Source organism: Notothenia coriiceps, unplaced genomic scaffold (genome assembly GCF_000735185.1).
Source record: "Notothenia coriiceps isolate Sejong01 unplaced genomic scaffold, NC01 NC01_scaffold00008231, whole genome shotgun sequence".
NCBI classification, from domain to species: domain Eukaryota; kingdom Metazoa; phylum Chordata; class Actinopteri; order Perciformes; family Nototheniidae; genus Notothenia; species Notothenia coriiceps.
The window spans coordinates 1,985-19,106 of record NW_011340932.1 but is presented as its reverse complement, the minus strand read 5'-3'; the positions used below and the strand labels follow the sequence as shown (position 1 = coordinate 19,106).

At 39.6% G+C, this 17,122-nt stretch overlaps 1 protein-coding gene across 1 annotated transcript in view; it reads right to left on the bottom strand.

Moving 5' to 3' along the window:
- LOC104944495 (ankyrin-3-like) overlaps nucleotides 1-15,354 on the bottom strand; it is a gene marked incomplete at its 5' end in the record, with an annotated part of 39,479 nt that extends 24,125 nt beyond the window's left edge. Inside the window, 12 exons of the mRNA XM_010770036.1 lie at nucleotides 1,038-1,136; nucleotides 1,381-1,479; nucleotides 2,731-2,928; nucleotides 3,333-3,431; nucleotides 5,197-5,295; nucleotides 5,614-5,712; nucleotides 8,263-8,460; nucleotides 9,068-9,166; nucleotides 9,650-9,748; nucleotides 11,307-11,405; nucleotides 13,726-13,749; nucleotides 15,169-15,354. Of these exons, the coding sequence (XP_010768338.1) occupies nucleotides 1,038-1,136; nucleotides 1,381-1,479; nucleotides 2,731-2,928; nucleotides 3,333-3,431; nucleotides 5,197-5,295; nucleotides 5,614-5,712; nucleotides 8,263-8,460; nucleotides 9,068-9,166; nucleotides 9,650-9,748; nucleotides 11,307-11,405; nucleotides 13,726-13,749; nucleotides 15,169-15,354 (1,398 nt within the window). The remainder of the gene's footprint in view (nucleotides 1-1,037; nucleotides 1,137-1,380; nucleotides 1,480-2,730; nucleotides 2,929-3,332; nucleotides 3,432-5,196; nucleotides 5,296-5,613; nucleotides 5,713-8,262; nucleotides 8,461-9,067; nucleotides 9,167-9,649; nucleotides 9,749-11,306; nucleotides 11,406-13,725; nucleotides 13,750-15,168) is intronic.
- Between the last annotated feature and the right edge of the window lie 1,768 nt (nucleotides 15,355-17,122).

Below are 17,122 nucleotides of genomic sequence, written 5' to 3'. Positions count from 1 at the left end.
TTTCAAATGTTTGATTGTGTTTTGCTGTTATAAATCTTTTTTTTACTTGGTCTGAGGAACTATTCTAATTTTTTGAGATAGGATTTTTGAGTTTTCTTAAGCTGTATGCCATAATCAGCAATATTAAAATAATAAAAGGCTTGCAATATTTCAGTTGATTTGTAATGAATCCAGAATGTATGACATTTTTGTTTTTTAATGCATTACAGAAAATAAAGAACTTTATCACAATATTCTAATTTTCTGAGACAGTCCTGTATTTGGGGAGAATTAAAATGAGCCGTCTTTATTTGTAGACAGTCAAGCCCCCTCCTGTGTTCGCTGAAGCATTATATGCTTACACATCCAATGTAGGATATAAACACGACTAAACTGCAATGATAGCAAAGCTGTGGCTTGTGTTTTTGGGGTAATAAAGTCCAAATCATTGTTGGGCTGTCAGCCAATGAGTGACGTCTGAGGAAGATGAAAAATGTAAATTAAACATTGTTGAGAAAATGCTGCATCTCTTGCATTTATTGACAGAGGAGCCTTATTGTTTACCTTTTTAATATCATTTTTTGTAATATTCAATTGCTTGGTTTTCGTGAAATTAGCCTGTTTTCATATTAAAGTGTAACAGATTGATTCATCTCCACAGATCATCTTAAAGGCTTCGGAATCCCCCCCCCCCAAACAGCATCTTGTATAGGGCCCCCAAAAAGCTAGAAACGGCCCTGGTGTCTAATAAAATAATCACTAACGTCATTGTATGTCCAGGGATTGCCTGAGAACCTTGGCTATGTGCGTAAAAGTGATTGGGGCCTAGCTAATTTCAGTGGCAGTCCTCTCTGGATGGATGCTGTTAGAGTGAAGAGGGGATTCCAGACAGCCAATCACAATGCAACGCTCAGCTATAGTGCATGGTGTAATTGCATGTGGGCGACTGAAACTAGGTCAGCCTGCTTTCATCCAGAGCCAAAGAGAGTGAGAGAGTGGTTTTGGTGCATCAATGCATTAATGAACATTCAATGTGGCGCACTTTGACTGGCTCTTACCTTTGCAGCGGCGTGTGGTGAAGCTCCCTGGTTGAGCAAGAGCAGCGCCACCTTCTGGTTATCATAGTGTGCTGCCACATGCAGTGGAGTTAGTCCACTCTGAGCGTACACACACAAAGATTGTTAGAACGTGATAAACATACAATATTGTGCAGTGATGAGGAGAAAAATGTGAAAGCTTTGAGTGGAGCTACAAAACAAACATGAAGGCAGCTAATTTATACACATGTGAGTTGCATAATATTATAAAACATATTTACTGTAGGTATTTTTTTATGTGGGAGCTCTTTTTGTGCTCTTAAAGCATCATTCTCTCTCATACCAGTGCTTCAAAATGCGTTACCTTCCCAGCAGCATCAGCCGGAGCGTTTTTCTGCAGCAGCAGGTTGGCGACTTCGATCTTGCCGTACTTTGCAGCCACATGCAACGGAGTGAAGCCCTTCTGCAGAGACACAACGACATGACAAGAATATTAAACCAAATGTATCACAAACTCTGATCCAATTTTTACAATTGTTGTTAAAACACTTCAGTTAATAGCCACTGAGCCATATGGGTTTGATTACTTATAATTGAGTCATTTGCAAGGTTATGTCATGACATTACATGAGGAACTGATTATTTGGTGCTTGAAAATGATGAAACTGAATAAGGGCCCAGGGTGTGGAAACGAGTGTTACATCAGATTCCTGGGCCATGAGGCAATGCGGATCCATGAACACACTCTGTCCAGATAGAACTGGCTCTGTGTGAGTGTTCACATGGGCATGTTGAACGAGGTGACACATCGTTAATGGGACTTGACAGAATCCAGCCTTCCTAGTTTAAAGACCCTGAATATCATAATATTATATTTCCGCCACTAGGGGTGTTTGTATCATAACAATAAAAAAAGAAGCAGTGATAAAGTAGCTTGGGCTGTTGTTCTCCCCATTTGCATTCCGGCTCCGCTTCTCCCATTGAATGCCCTTCATTGCGTTTATTTGTTAGTCTACAGATATTATCTTTCACTGTCAACATGTATTTATTTTACTTTTCAGTTATTTATTTTTTTCTATTTTGAGTGTTTTTTATTAGCTTTTCTGATAGCTTAACATCCAGATTTCTGATGATGTAAAAGTGTCTTAAAACTGGACAACGATACAGACAACCAACCATTAAAGGTGACAAAAAGAATCAAAGATGTATCTAAATTTATAAATTGTTGGAAACGTTTCAAATTTCAGTGTCAGTTTACAACCGTAACAAAATTGTAAAATATGTCTGTCTAGTCATAGAAGAAACTTTAATGCAGAAAATGTACATATTGTACCCTTAAGAAACTTTGACCATCACAAACCTCCAATTGTGATCAAAAAAGTCAAAACTGTGGCCATCATGTGCTCTGTTGCGGTTTAAATGGATGTAAGGAAATTAATGATGCACAAAGGCTTTTTAAGCTCTGGAAAAGTTACTTTGACACTCACTTAGTGGCAGAAAGTCAACTAAAACCTATGGTCTTCAATCCAAGTTTCTGTTTGGACCAGCATGTGTCTTGTCAGTGTGTCCTTGTACAGTATGTGAGTAGAGGTAACAGTAATCCTCTTGGTCTACTTCTTTGAGCAAATCAATGTAACTTGGTCATGTAACTTCTTATCAACCTATCAAAATAACCAATATCCAAGACGTATGCATCCCCACAAATCAGACTTACCTTGGTAATGATTCCCAGACTGGCTCCTTGGTCCAGCAGCGCTGTAGCGATGTCTCTGTGTCCCTCCCTGGCAGCCAGGTGTAACGGAGTGTATCCAGAGCTGGTGATGGCATCTGGGAAAGCTCCGTTTGTCAGCAGCTGGTGGACGATGTCTGGCTTACCAAGACGGCTTGAGATGTGCAGCGGTGTCTGGTCGTCCTGGTGACAACAAACACAATGTGTTAGTTGGCTTTACAGATCAACAAACGAGAATGGCTAATTAAAAAGATAAAATGTATACAGGACTATAATAACATTAGAGGATAGAATGTAAAATACAAATAAATTGAGTCAAATAAAATGAAATACAATAACAAAGTAACATAACATGTAGGACCCAGGAGGACGTTTAAGGGCAGCCTGAAACCAGCCCTTTATTAAAAAAGAAGGTCTCTAGCCTATAATATTGATTAACATAAAAGGTCAAATAAAGGAAAAACTACAATGTGCCTCTAAAACGCAGAGGAGCGGAAGACTAAAGTATGGAAACAGTTAGTAAAGCTCATCAAAACTACATTTTGTTTAAAAGGGACATTTGTTTTCTGAAGTCACATGAGTACTACCTTGGCCTTGGCATCGACCCGTGCTCCATTCTGGATCAGATATTTGACCACATTAGACTGTCCGGCCCTCGCTGCCATGTGGAGCGCTGTCTCCCCCCTCTGCAACACACACAAGAAAAAAAGGAAATGATAGTTATTCCCAAGTTTGAATATTCTAATCCATAAAAACTCTCCTTATGTTAAGATGGGAGGCAGAAAGAGGGAGAGAGAGAGCCCCCTTCCTCTCCACACCCAACCCTCCATAATGACGTCCCATAATGCTCCGTTTCTACGGTAACCTGGCCACAGACACGGCGTGGGCGACCAAATTCTTGGGGTTGAAGAGTTGAGCGTGCAGAACTCTTTCCCCTCTCTGTTTGCTCATTACCCACTTTGTCTCTTTCAACTCTTCCTCTACCTATGTCCTTCTCTTCTGTTTCTCTTTTGTTCTTTCAATTAGTCAACAGGGTCGGTAGTTAGAGTTTCCAGCTCACATCAAAAAGTGTTTATAGAGTAGATGAGAATGAGAGGTCCTCTGGTTACATACACATGGCATTAATAGACTTCCTCTCCTCCCTCCTGAAGTACACAGCTTTTCTCCGTTGTCTGTTCCAATGACTGTGCTTTCTATGTTTCATTATCAGGGATCCCAAGCCAAGGACTTTCCAGGTACAATTCCCTTAAAGTGGACCTATCATGCTATATTTGAATAATATAGTGTAGGACCATACCTATATAAGGTATATTTATACTTTTTATTTTTCAAGATACCAAACAGATCATGGATTTTAGCCATTCCTCATTTCGCTCAATTTAACACTGTCTTTTCATGGGCTGATTTTGTGAGAACAGCACCATCTACAGGCCTGGCATATGTACTACAGCGTCTCCAGCGCTTTCGAATGGCAATGCCTGTGGTTGTCTCCTCCTGATTGGTTGAGTTGGCCGAATAGCCATAGCGCCACTTCTGTGACGTCATAGAAGTGTTCAAATCTGGATCAGTCTGTATCAGATCCGTTGCAGCCCCTTTTTAAGAGATTTGGGTATGGAGGAAAATAGAGAGGGTTATGTTTTCTGACACTTGGTGAGTTCCCTGGAACACCGGGGACACATATTCATGTATAAAAGACGTACAAAAGTGCATTTTGCATGATAGGTCACCTTTAAGTTCAAGGATGCAACATGGCATAGTTTGAGACACGATAAACAGTTAGACTTCATACGGTTTTGTTTTTTATCCTAATTAGCATGCTCTGCTACTGTAAAACACAGCAGCAGTGGATGAGAAAAGAGCATATTGAAATATTGCTTTTCTGTTGTTAATGCTTGTTGAAGTATTGTATACATTTATAAAGGTTTAATTGCACTTCCAGGAATGAGCAGTCTCTATTGTCGAACAAAATATATAAATTAAATCACTTTCCAGGCCTCAAATTACCAAACATTGTAGAATCTCAAGGGTCCAGGGGAACAATGCAATATATTGTTTTAACTTTTCATTTCAGTTTTCACGTACGCATATCATCCCTTTTTGAGTGTCAAAAGTTATCATCAGTCATTTGAAGCAGTGATTGTGGCCACTGGACAAATGTAGGACATTTTCGCACTCTATTTTAGCTCTATGTTTGGTCTCCACCCACTCATTTGCAGCTAAATACTCTACTATGTTCACCAGTTCAGCCTGTAACTGCTGTTGAGCTTTTAGGTAAATCATGATGAAAACAACCGTGAACCTAACATTTGAACCCGAACAGAAAAGTCTGATAGATACACAATGAGCTGAAATGATTTATGAGGCTCCGTATTAAATATAGCTCCTATCAATAGACTGTACATATGGCAATTGGGAGGACAATGAAGGATAAAAGAAGAAGGAAGAACTTGCCACATTGCTTGTGTTTGGTGAAGCCCCGTGGTTGATCAGCTGGTGCACGATGTTGTCGTGTCCCATAAACGCTGCAACATGGATTGGAGTCAAACCGGACTGTAGAGTGAAGAAACACACAGAGCAAGGGAGAAATGAATGGAAATAACAACAGAATTTGGCTTTGCTGTTCTAAAATCAAGCAGCAATGTTAAATAGAAGACACAGTTTCAGAGTATAGAGTAGTAATGTGTTTGAGTATAATCTACATAGTATACTATTTAGTATGATGTACTTAAATGCAGCAAGTATACTTGGTTACGTTACACCTGTGGAGACACATGTACTTAACATGATTCTATAACTAAAAACAGATTACAAAAAAAACACTGATGTCATTGTGTTTCAATGACACTACACACACACACTCACACGTACCTCAGTGACTGCCTGTATCGACGCTCCATGCTTCAGAAGTAGCTCCATCACCTTGACTCTGTTTTTCTTACAGGCAATGTGCAGGGGGGTGAAACCATTCTAAAAAACACAGGAATTTAATAACAAATATAAACATGTTAAGTTTAAAAATAGTCCAAAAACAGTTTGTGTGGGTTCCCATGCAGGTTTTGCTGAGCTGGTGGAAGATAAGTGTGGAACACCGAGTGGAACGTACAGTACAAAGCGGGACTTCCTTTGCTTGTTCCCCCTCTTTCTTTCCCTTTTTTCTTCTTCTTCACTTGTCTGCATATAAGCTACACAAGCATGTGTGGAAATAATTAACTGGATTTTAAGCTGTAAAAAAAGAAAGAGTATGCTGCACTGAAATAGATACTTTTATGTACAACTTACTCCTCTCTTGCCAACGTTGTACACTGTGCCCCCTCCCTCCCTCCCCCTCGCTTCACTTTGAGGTTTCTGGCTCAATCCTATGACTTCATTTTCCTCTGTGTCCTTTTTTTCCGTCTCATTCTCTCTAACTATAAAGTCCCAGTGCTCTAACCACACCCAGACTTCTCCCATTACAGCACAGAGATGGTTGTCTTACACCAACAGAGTATAAGTGTCTTTTTAGTCTTGCTTAACTTGTTTACTTCCTTCATTCATTTCCTTCACGTGTCTTTTCTTCTCCATTAAAGTCTCTTATTACTCTCTTTTTGTTATAAACAGACAAATAGTTGAGATAATGGGGGAGGTGAGGAAGAAAGGAAAGAAAGGAGGGAGAGAGGAAATGAAAGACTTAAAAAAGAGGGAGGATATTTTGGGAGATGAAATCCTCGAGCCACTAAAAGGCTGCCACTACCACAACCTGGAGCAACACTGCTGCTTTAATCTATTTTATACTTTGATTTTTCTTCATTCTTTCCTCTCTAAAAACCTGTTTGTGCATATCACTTTTTCACAACATGTCTATAATATTCATATAGGATCCCTGAGGTTGCTGTAATAAATGTGTTATTTAAGCTTAAATCAAAGTGCCCTAACTTGCATTCTTTCTAATAGCCAGCAGGAGGTAAAAAGAAAACAAGAAGTCGGATGAAAAAATTACCCTATTTTTAACTTGATTAATTCACTTAATATACTTTTCATCGACCAGTTTATAGTCTTAAACACTAGTGTCAATCTTTTTCAATAAAGCATAAAGATCCTTCTGAGAATTATATTCCCATTTAGAGCAAATAGAAAATAAAGCAGTGTATGGTTTGATGTACCTTGTTGAAGTGTCACCAATATAGCGTTTTACGGTTTGGGTCTTTTTTAGTCTGACAACTTCAACCCATTGGAAGTTTATTTGGTGTATTCGACTGTAGCTCCAGTCTGTCATGATACTTCTGTTTGCTAGATGGCAATGGCCAATAACCAAGATGGTGACAGTCAGATTGAAAAACTCAAGACTTTGAAAGGCAGTCCACAAACCAATGGCTACCTCCCAGTGACATCATCTACATCAGTGGTTCTCAACTGGTCAGGCCTTGGGACCCACTTTTTCCTTTGTCAATAAATCGCGCCCCGAAATGTTGAACCACTCAAATCTATTCAACAACAAATTGTGCTGTAATATATACGCTTTTCAGCATACAATATTCATGTATATTCATAACTAAAGTATGCTTTTAAAAAAGGTTTAATGAGATGATGGAATCAAAGCTGAACTGTATAACATAAAAAGGCCCACATGCTGAAAACCCAACCCCAGTAGGGGGTCTGGGGGGATTCTCCCCCAGGAGATTTTTAGAAATACTAACATATAAACTGCGCATTCTGGTACACTCTGAGAAGAAAATAAATACATCTATTACTACCCGACATATTACTAATATTTGATGCCATTGTTTGTTTTTCACTTTGTTCTAACAGCTTGCTGCTCCTCACAGAGAGAAGAGTAAAGAGGAGAGAGTCTGTGTGAATTACTTTAAATTGTGGGTAAGGGTAAATAGCTCCCATTGTTCTGTGACCTGTCTATCATCAAACCAGGGGTCATATTTCCTTATGTGTTCATTTTTATCTGAAGATGTACCCATGGATGTATAAAGAATAGTCATACCGCAAAGTTTTTCTCTTTGGGGACTTCAGGCAACAATCTTGATTCTGATTGGCCAGAAGACTCGAAAAAACATCAGCAAAGATGTTTTATTGAGAAGATGATCACTACGTGACAGAAGTTTTCAAAACCGTTTATGGTCTCCGGTACTTCCAGTCCAACGCCTACTCTGCATGCAAAGCGTTAGAAAATCGGGCCTTCAAAATAAAAGTTTGACTTTTAAAAAAAAAAGATTTAAAAGAAAGAATTCTATTTATTTTTTCTTCACTCACACATCTGCGGCCCACTCGAAACGGGTCCGCGATCCACCAGTTGAGAACCACTGACCTACATGATACATACAGTTGATAGGTTGGTAACCCTTTTGAGAAATGGGGGCAAGATCTGTCTATCATCCCACCATCTTACCGCTTCTCTGTTTCTGTCTATTTTCCTGAAACGTTCTGTTCCCCCAAACAAATCCAGACTTGATAATTAACTATTGTTGAGATGATTTCCAAAGCTCGAGAGCGTCAACCGTCTCCGGTCTTAAATCATTGTATCCTCACCAGAGCCTTGGCGTTGGGGTTGGCCTTCTTGTCCACGATCACCTTTGCCACCTTGTAGTGTCCGCAGTGTGCCGCCACGTGCAGCGCTGTCAGATAGTCGTTGGTCACGTCATCCACAGGCACCTCGTGGTGCAGCAGCAGCTGGACGCAGTTCAGGTGGTCGCCCTGGGTTGCCATGTGGAGCGGAGACAAACCGTTCTGTAGGGAATAGGGTCACCAGTTAATAAAGCTGTAGTTTACATCAGTTGTGGAATGACATTTAGTACAGTTAATCAAGTACAAATTATATGTACCATTAATAGACCACCAATCAACAACTATTTATTATTATTGATATTAATCATTTTTCATGCAAAAACACATCATGGTTCTGGCTTCACAAATGTGTAACCAAAGCATTTTTCCTTGTATTACTAAGTATTGGGAATATTGTACTACGGGTTGGATAAAGCATTTTGATGGTGTCAATATGATTTCTGAGAATTTATGATTGTAGTTTTTACTAATTTCAGAATTTCTCCAAACCAAACCTTTGATTGAATAATAATGGAAATAAGATGCAGGTGAATTTATGGAAATAATCATTAGTTAATTCTTAGAAAATGGCTCCACCTCAACGAACTACAACGAAATAGAGTGGTGTTAGCATTTCTGCTAGTTCTTTCGTAATTTCTTCACCATTTAGTAATTCGTCACTGTGTAAGAGGGTTTGTCAGAGTAGATGAGCCAGAGTGAAATTGAAACAGTAAGTAGAGTCATAAAAACAGGTGAGAAATAAAGAGACACACAAAGGTTGGAGGTGTACCTTTGTCTTGGATAGTATTGGAGCTCCTCTGTCCAGCAGCATCTCCACCACCTGCTCATGGCCACTCCTGGCTCCACAGTGGAGAGGAGTCAGACCGTCCTGGGAGAAACAAACAGCACAGGCACAGTTCACTTCATACTATTATTAACAGTGTCCCTAAGCAATGCAATAAAGCCTTCAATGCACGGGCTAATGCACTGCAGGTCACTTCCAAACCACTGTAGGAGGTTTTTGGGTGATATTGAATTAGAAGAATGATATGGTGTTCTATAGCTTGGTAGAATCCCTTATCAAAACAAAAGGGGGACCCACCGTTTGACTTGCTGTAGATGATGATATAATACTGTATGACTACTATTGTATTGGAGGATAAATGGACAAAGCTCGGGCCCTTGAAATACTTTTTCTTTTGTTCAAAGATGTGAATTGATTAAGACGCAAGGGGCTTTTAAGTTTAAATATTTTTTATTGTATCTGTCTTTTGCTGGTCGCTAAGTTTATAGAAGTGTATTGCTGAGTTGATGGAGACCTAACAAATATTTACGTCAGTAAAAAAAATGTAGATTTTTGATGCGTTTTTACCTTGGTTCGTGCATCTATCTTGGACCCTCTCTCCAGCAGCAGTCGCACCATGTTGCCGTTCCCACGTTTGGATGCTACGTGCAGTGGTGTTATGTCATTCTGAGAAAGAAAAAGCATAATTTCCTTATTCAGCCACAAAGACAAGAAGACACAGAAATGTATCACCCATTTCAAGTCATATTTGTTTTAAGAGAAAGGATAAATAACAATAGTAACACTACACTAAATGTCCTAACTTTGTTTTTGCTCACATAATGTCAAGTAACTTAAAAATGAATAATGACATTGTGCATTCAATGGGCTTCCAAACAAATTTTAACTGAAAATGAAACCTTCCAACACATTCCAGACAGCCTGTCTCCGTGTCTCCAGCATTTTAATACATCTCCCTTGTCTAAAATGTGCCTACTCAACAAAAAAGGGCTCTATGTGACAGTGGCCATTTCTCAATGTCGAGGAGACTTGCTTGGTAGCACATGTATGCTGGGCATTTAAACAGTGATTCGGCGCCACTCGATTATGTAGTATACTTGAAATAGTGTCTCTGGAGCAGCTTTACTCAACATTGAGAAACGGCCAGTGTAGGAGGCAACTAGATAAATATCCCCCTCTAGGGGAACATTATCAGTCAAGCAGCTTTAGCCTCAAAGTGGTTTTAACATTCTAGTTTTTTCTATAGGGGTAAAGAGGAGGGGGAGGTTTCAATAAGACACTCTTCTGCACTGTATTATTGTACGTGGTACAATTGTATCCTCATATTTGTTTGAAAACAGACTGATACACAGTGATGTTTGCAAGAATGTCTTTTAAATAAGGTCACACAAATATAAAATAACCTAAATGATTTGACATTTTCTACAATAAATGCATGGATAGATTTCTGAAAAAGGCTACAGGCCAACAGGTAACAGGAACTGGCGTCCAAAGTGTCAGGAGTTAACCTTGGCCTATAATTTTAACATAAAACTAATACAAAAAGGCCACAAAAAGAAATCTGCAAGTAGACACAAACAAGACTGAAAAAGGGCAAAAGAATAACTACATAGAGACACAAAAAAACTTCAAAGAGACTCAAAACAACTACAAAAAGACACAAAAATAACAACAAAGAGACACAAACCTCAAAGAGAGGCATCACAACTTCAAAGAGACACACAACAACCCCAAAGGATTTACAAACACATTTAAATCTGTGGTGCATCTTGCTTCTATGTTGAACAGTCTGTTCCAAAATCAGTCAGGAGTCAATCTAAAAGGACAGGCTGGATTTTATTCTAAACTTTATATTCAGTACATTCACTTAAATAACATCAAAAATGAGGACTAAGTATTAAGAAGTTAATTCTAAATAAGTTAAACATCTTCTTCTACCCCTGCTTACAGTATTTGGGACATACTCAGTCTCAAACAGCCATACACCCAGCATCCTTTGCTCCTGTCTGTAGGATCCTATAGCAGACTGACATCTCATATATGTTCTCCAGCAGAGTGACAGGCACAGCTGCAGGATTACGTGTGTACGTGTTAGATTCCTGCACACACATCGTCCCGCCCTCTCATATGAGAGTCGTACAGTGAGTGTTTGCAGAAGCCCTGACTTCAAAAGGTGTGTGAATATGTGTGTGTGTGTTTGCCTTCTTTGAAGCAAAGTACCTACCCTTGCCTTGAAGTCCACAGCTGCCCCTCTGTTCATCAGGAGTGTTGCTACGTTGATATTGCCGTAGTGAGCCGCAATATGGAGAGGAGTGAAACCGCTCTGAGGGGGACGAGAGACAGAAAGATAGACACATTAAATTAAAAGAGAGAATAAAGGAATACAAACATAACTCTCTCAATGAGCTGCGAGCAAAGCATAACGAGATATTAAATAGCAGCTTGGCCAAAAGCAGGCTAATAGAGCAGACGAAGGTTGAGCAGAAGTCAAACATGCTCTCAGTCGTGGGTTCACATCTTATTAGAAATACTCTTCTACTTTTCTTGAGTGATAGTTGCAGCGACATAGGTCAGCTGTGTAGTGGATAGAACCACAATTATATTCAAACATAGCACATTGAGCTCATGTCAAATAAAAAACATGCAAAGGCAATTATTAAAATGTCTATTTAGGATTTGTCTCGATTCCTTCAACAACAGAAAAGAATCTTGCAAATCTTGACATGCAGTTAATCGTGCTTCTGCATTAATCAAAGACAATATTGATTTAATAGGAAGTACGGTATGTTGTTCTAAAAAGGATGCTTTGAAGGAAGTATTTGTTGGAAGGCTTGACCTAAAGAAACCTTTAAATGGGTCATAAACCTGCTTAATTCATGTAAATGGGTTCAAAATACTCATCCAAAATCATTAATTTGTTCAGATCTTTTTCAGACTTAATAAATCACTTCCATTTCCAAAGCAACAAATAGGAAAGGTCAACATGCTATAACAAAATTAAACCAAGAAGCTACTTTATAGAAAGCTGACTAAACTGCTTTCTGGGCACAGTGACAGTTAAGCATTTTTTTCAAAGGACAGTCAGCATAATGTCACATTTGTAAAAAAAAAAATGCAATTTAATTAAATCTATTGGCATGCAGTTCAACTGAACCCATTGCTTTTACTTCAGCCCTACAGTTTGTCCTCTCATTGGCAGCTAAATGAGAGCCTTCGATGGTATAAAGCACTGACATTTCATTTAACTTAATTCAGACAAAAGCAATACAGTCTACACAATGTCTTAAGCAGTGTGAGAGCAAAAGCACTTAATAGATGTGTAATTGTAACTGGAGTAGGATCACATTACAGAAAGGTTCTTCTGTGGGCGGAAAAAGGTAACGGGGGGAAAGAACAAAAACATCAACTCTGTGACAAATGTAATTATAACTGCTAAACACATGTAATTAGCCATTTACGGTAAAGAGGATAAAAACCTAGAGAGTGATGGTTTAATGATCTTGAGCAACACATGCAAGTCATTTTCTGGCCGGACCACAGACGAAAAATAACTTTTTCATCGTTGAAAATTCAATATTGCAATATGCTAATTATTCTCTTAAGACCTAAAAAGAACAGTGTCATATCAGGCAAATACTCTTATTCTTGTTAATGCATGAGTTGGACAGAAATATCAATATCATTCCCATGTCTGTATGGAAGATATGAAGCTAAAGCCAGCAGCCAGTTAGCTTAGGATTCAGTCTGGTTACAGCTAGGGGGAGACTCCCAGGACATCTATTTTCCAATTACATTTGTTATGGATCAAACAAATGATATATCATGTTCAAGTTGTAATGCTAGACTAAGCTGCTGCCTTTAGCTTCTCATTTACCACACAAATATAAGAGTGATGTCAATCTTCTCATCATACTCTGCAAAATAGCAAATAAAGAGCATTTCCCAAAATATCAAACCATTCCCTAAAGCCTGAGCAGGCTTCATATTTAGGCCTTCATACCTTTAGCATGTCTGTGAACAAAAATTGCAGCAAAGTGTTCACTGCTGCCTTTTTCATGTTAAAAAAGACTGATTCAATGCTTCAATCGATTTCAATGGAAATGAGGCTTTTTTTGCATTGGACAAGAATAACTACCGTAAGCATACCATACATTAAGAACCAGTTCTTTGTTTTCATTAGAGATTTCATTCCTTATCTCTTTTGTGTCAATGAAAACTGATTTTCGTGAAATAAAGGAGGAGAAAACAATATTTCATGTTAAAAATGTAAGCAAGTACATCAAAGTGCAGAACCCCAACAGGACTGCTGTTGTATTGATCAAATTCGGCTTGATCGGCTCATAAGTGAAATGTTTCCAAAAGCTCTATGTATATATATATATATAGTATATATAAAGGTATATCTAATGGCATTTATTAAAACTCTGCTAAAAAGCTGCAAGCCACTGGATGCACATAGAGCAAAGTCAAAAATGCGATGCAGATTTTAAAAAAAAGCAGGTGCACAGGTGAGACATTGTCAGCAGCGAAAGCTTCATGCCAGCATTTACGGTGCATGCTAGCAGACAGAAGGCTTTGCAATGGTGACCATGAGTGAACACTGAAAGGAGAGGAAGGAGAGAAGAAGACAAGAGAAGATGTACCTCTGTTGCTCTATTCACCATCATCTAGAAGGGAAGCGGTAGGGTAACAATAGGAAACGAATAGGAGGAGGAGGAGGAGGAGGAGGAGGAGGAGGAGAGAATGGGGTGGTTAGTGCACCACAACAACTACAACACCAGCACCACGGCTTCATCAAGCATAGGATGGACACATGAGAAAATGTTGGGAGTGATGAAAAGGACTAAAAGGCAACCAAACCGAGGTACACACAACTGGATGATGGACTGAGACTCTCCCTTAAAGGTCCCATGTCATGCTTTTTTTTGTGTGCGGGTGCTAGTCGAGCCTCGCAGATGGGGGTGCTGCAGCCCCATCAGCAACCCCCCCTTCCCGCGTCCATTCGTGATGTCTCGCTGTCTCGCAGATCCCACGCAGCAACCAGGAAATGAACCCAGCTCACACTGTCCGCTCCTCGCAGCAGCGAGCCGCGCAACGTCCCTCCAACACGGCACCCAGACCCCACGCAGCATTCTCATCGGTTTGTCATTACTGGTGTCATTTTCTGGTTGCTATCAAACGCCATTGTAACACATAATCACTGATGTTTCGCTGTAACGGTGATGGACTCAACAGAACAGAGTGGGCGAGCTGACCAATCAGAGCACAGTGGGCTCATAGGGAGGGGGGGGCAGGAGCTCCAACAAACCGTTAAGGACAGAGAGTGAATACACATACGATACAGAGATGCTGTATGAGAAACCAATGTGAGTTTGGAAAATTGCACAATTTAAATCTATTCTAGTAGACCTCAACAATGGAATTATGATCAGTAGAAATGGCCATGACATGGGACCTGTAAAGAGTCTGTAGGTGACACAAATGTATTCCTCTAATATAAATGAATACTGTACTTTTCTTTATAGTTTAGTTACTGTATATTGTTACAGATTTAAATACTTTTTTCCGGAGAAAACATGTTCAGGACTTAAATGCTTTCATTATTGGAACCAACAAAAAAATCACATTCGATTCAATTTTAATAACAGAAGAGCAAAAAAAGTATTCCTCCTTCTTTATTCCCCATGATGCCATGAGTAAATTCACTGCCATAGGCCTATATAATATTAAATGTGTTGTTTGTTCAGTTCTTAAATTCTAGGATACTTTGGAGTGAATATTGAATGTTAGCTAACTTAGCTTAGCACAAAGACTGTAAACAGAGAGAAACAGTTCGCGTGGCTCAGTCTAAAGGTTAAAAACCTAACTACAATCACCTTTAAAGCTCATTAATGAACATGTTATGTCGTATTTCAAAACTCACTTATTGCCCAAAATTCTTTAAGAAATGTAGTAAAACTGCAGCACGTGGCTAACTTGCAGGTCCAATCAAAATATAACAATCAAATAAATCTAAAATAATAAACAATCACTTCCTCTGTGAGAGTAGATGATTTGTGGTCCTGTATATCGTGCGGAGAGCGTACCTTGGACTCGACGTCAGCGTTGTGGTCGTTCTGGAGGAGTAGCGCGGCGGCCTTGGTGTCGTCCTTCCTTGCAGCGATGTGTAGCGCGGGGAGGCGAACTTTCCCTTTAGTGTCGTTCTCCAGCAGCAGGGAAACCACCTGCTCGTGGCCTTGCTGCAACGCCACTGCCAGAGGAGTGAACCCATCCTGTGAACCAAATACAAGAGGAAAATGTAAATACTTCATGTTAGCTGCTAACGGTTAGCAGCAGCCAAACTGAAGAAAGGAAGTTAGGTTGTGTTTCCAACATTCCAAAAACAAATCGTGACAAGTTGGTATAACAAAATAAACCAACAATAATATATTACATTTGTCCTGCAAACAAACAACTCTCCATTCATGAATGTATGAGCAACCTTTTTAATCTTCACTTAATATCTAAAAAGTTAAGAATACACTGTCACATTACATTTTGTTCAAGGATTTAACAAATGCATTAAAGAGATGAAGATCACCATTTTGGGGATCTCTCCAAGGCTTTAGAATGTATAACCTGCCTTTATTTATGACCCTCGTGACCATCACCGTCATCAGTTTCCTCATTTAAAGATATTAGAGAGCACATTTTAATGTCCCTAAGTGCTCAAGCAGTAAATTAGTGGAAGTTAAAATTGACTTTTTTCGAACTGTTTTCGTAGACAAAGATTTAAAGGTCTCGTGACATGCTTTTCCGGTTATTACCCGTCCCCTTGTGTGTTATGTAGCTTTGTCTGCATGTAAACGGTCTGCAGAGTCACAAACCCTCAAAGTGCACCCTGTAGCGAGTAAAACTAACACAGAAAATACCTGTCTGTGCTGCCCCAGAACGCCTCGTTGGACATTTTTCATTTTCTATTTTTTTCTTCCTGGGTACAGTGACGTAACCATACCCAAATGGACCAATTGGTCCAAATGGACCTCAATCTTTTCTCAGCTGCAGCTCCGAGGATTTCTCAATCTGAGACGGCGGGACGTTGCGAGGCTGCGGGTGTGTGTGTGTGTGCTTGGGCTGGTTTCGGGACGACGACCCCACGCAGCAACCAGGAAATCACACCAGTAAGCCAGCTCACACTGTCCGCTCCTTGCAACGTCCCTCCAACGCAGCACCCAGACCCCACGCAGCATTCTCATCTGTTTGTCATTACTGGTGTCATTTTCTGGTTGCTAACGCCATTGTAACACATAATCACTGATGTTCCGCTGTAACGTTGGTAGACTCATCAGAACATAGTGGGCGAGCTGACCAATCAGAGCACACTGGGCTCACAGGGAGGGGGGGGCAGGAGCTCCAACAAGCCGTTTAGGACATAGAGTGATTACACAGAGATGCTGTATGAGAAACCAATGTGATCTTGGAACATTGTTAAACACTGTAAATCTATTCTAGTAGACCTCAACAACGGAATTATGATTAGTAGAAATGGCCATGACATGGGACCTTTAACATCTATTACAGTGGTTTTAGAATAAAGGAATAACACACAATTCTCCCTCTGCATGTTTCACCTTAAGCTAAATGACTTCTTTACTGTAGGTTAACCAGTTCAGATAACTTATTCCAAAATAGTATAATTATATATAACATTTTAAGATCTATCGCAGTGACTTTAATGTAAAAGTGGCCATTGAAACTTGTTAAACTGTTATTAGATTAGCATGAAGGTGGACCTGTTTGAAAGGGCTTTAACAAGCAAAATGGCCTTCTAATAACCATTTCTCAATATAGGCATGTCAGCTCATGCTCTAAAGAGAGTTTAAGTGCTTCAGTAGGAGTTCAGTGTCTCGCTCAAGGACAAATCGAAAGGAAATGTAGCTGCTAATGAGCACAAACTGAGAAGAAAACAAGACGATGCCAACTGCATCCTACTGCAAACATATCCATTCACACAGGCAGTATAACAAATGAGAGATACAGCAGCAGAGAGCATGAATCATC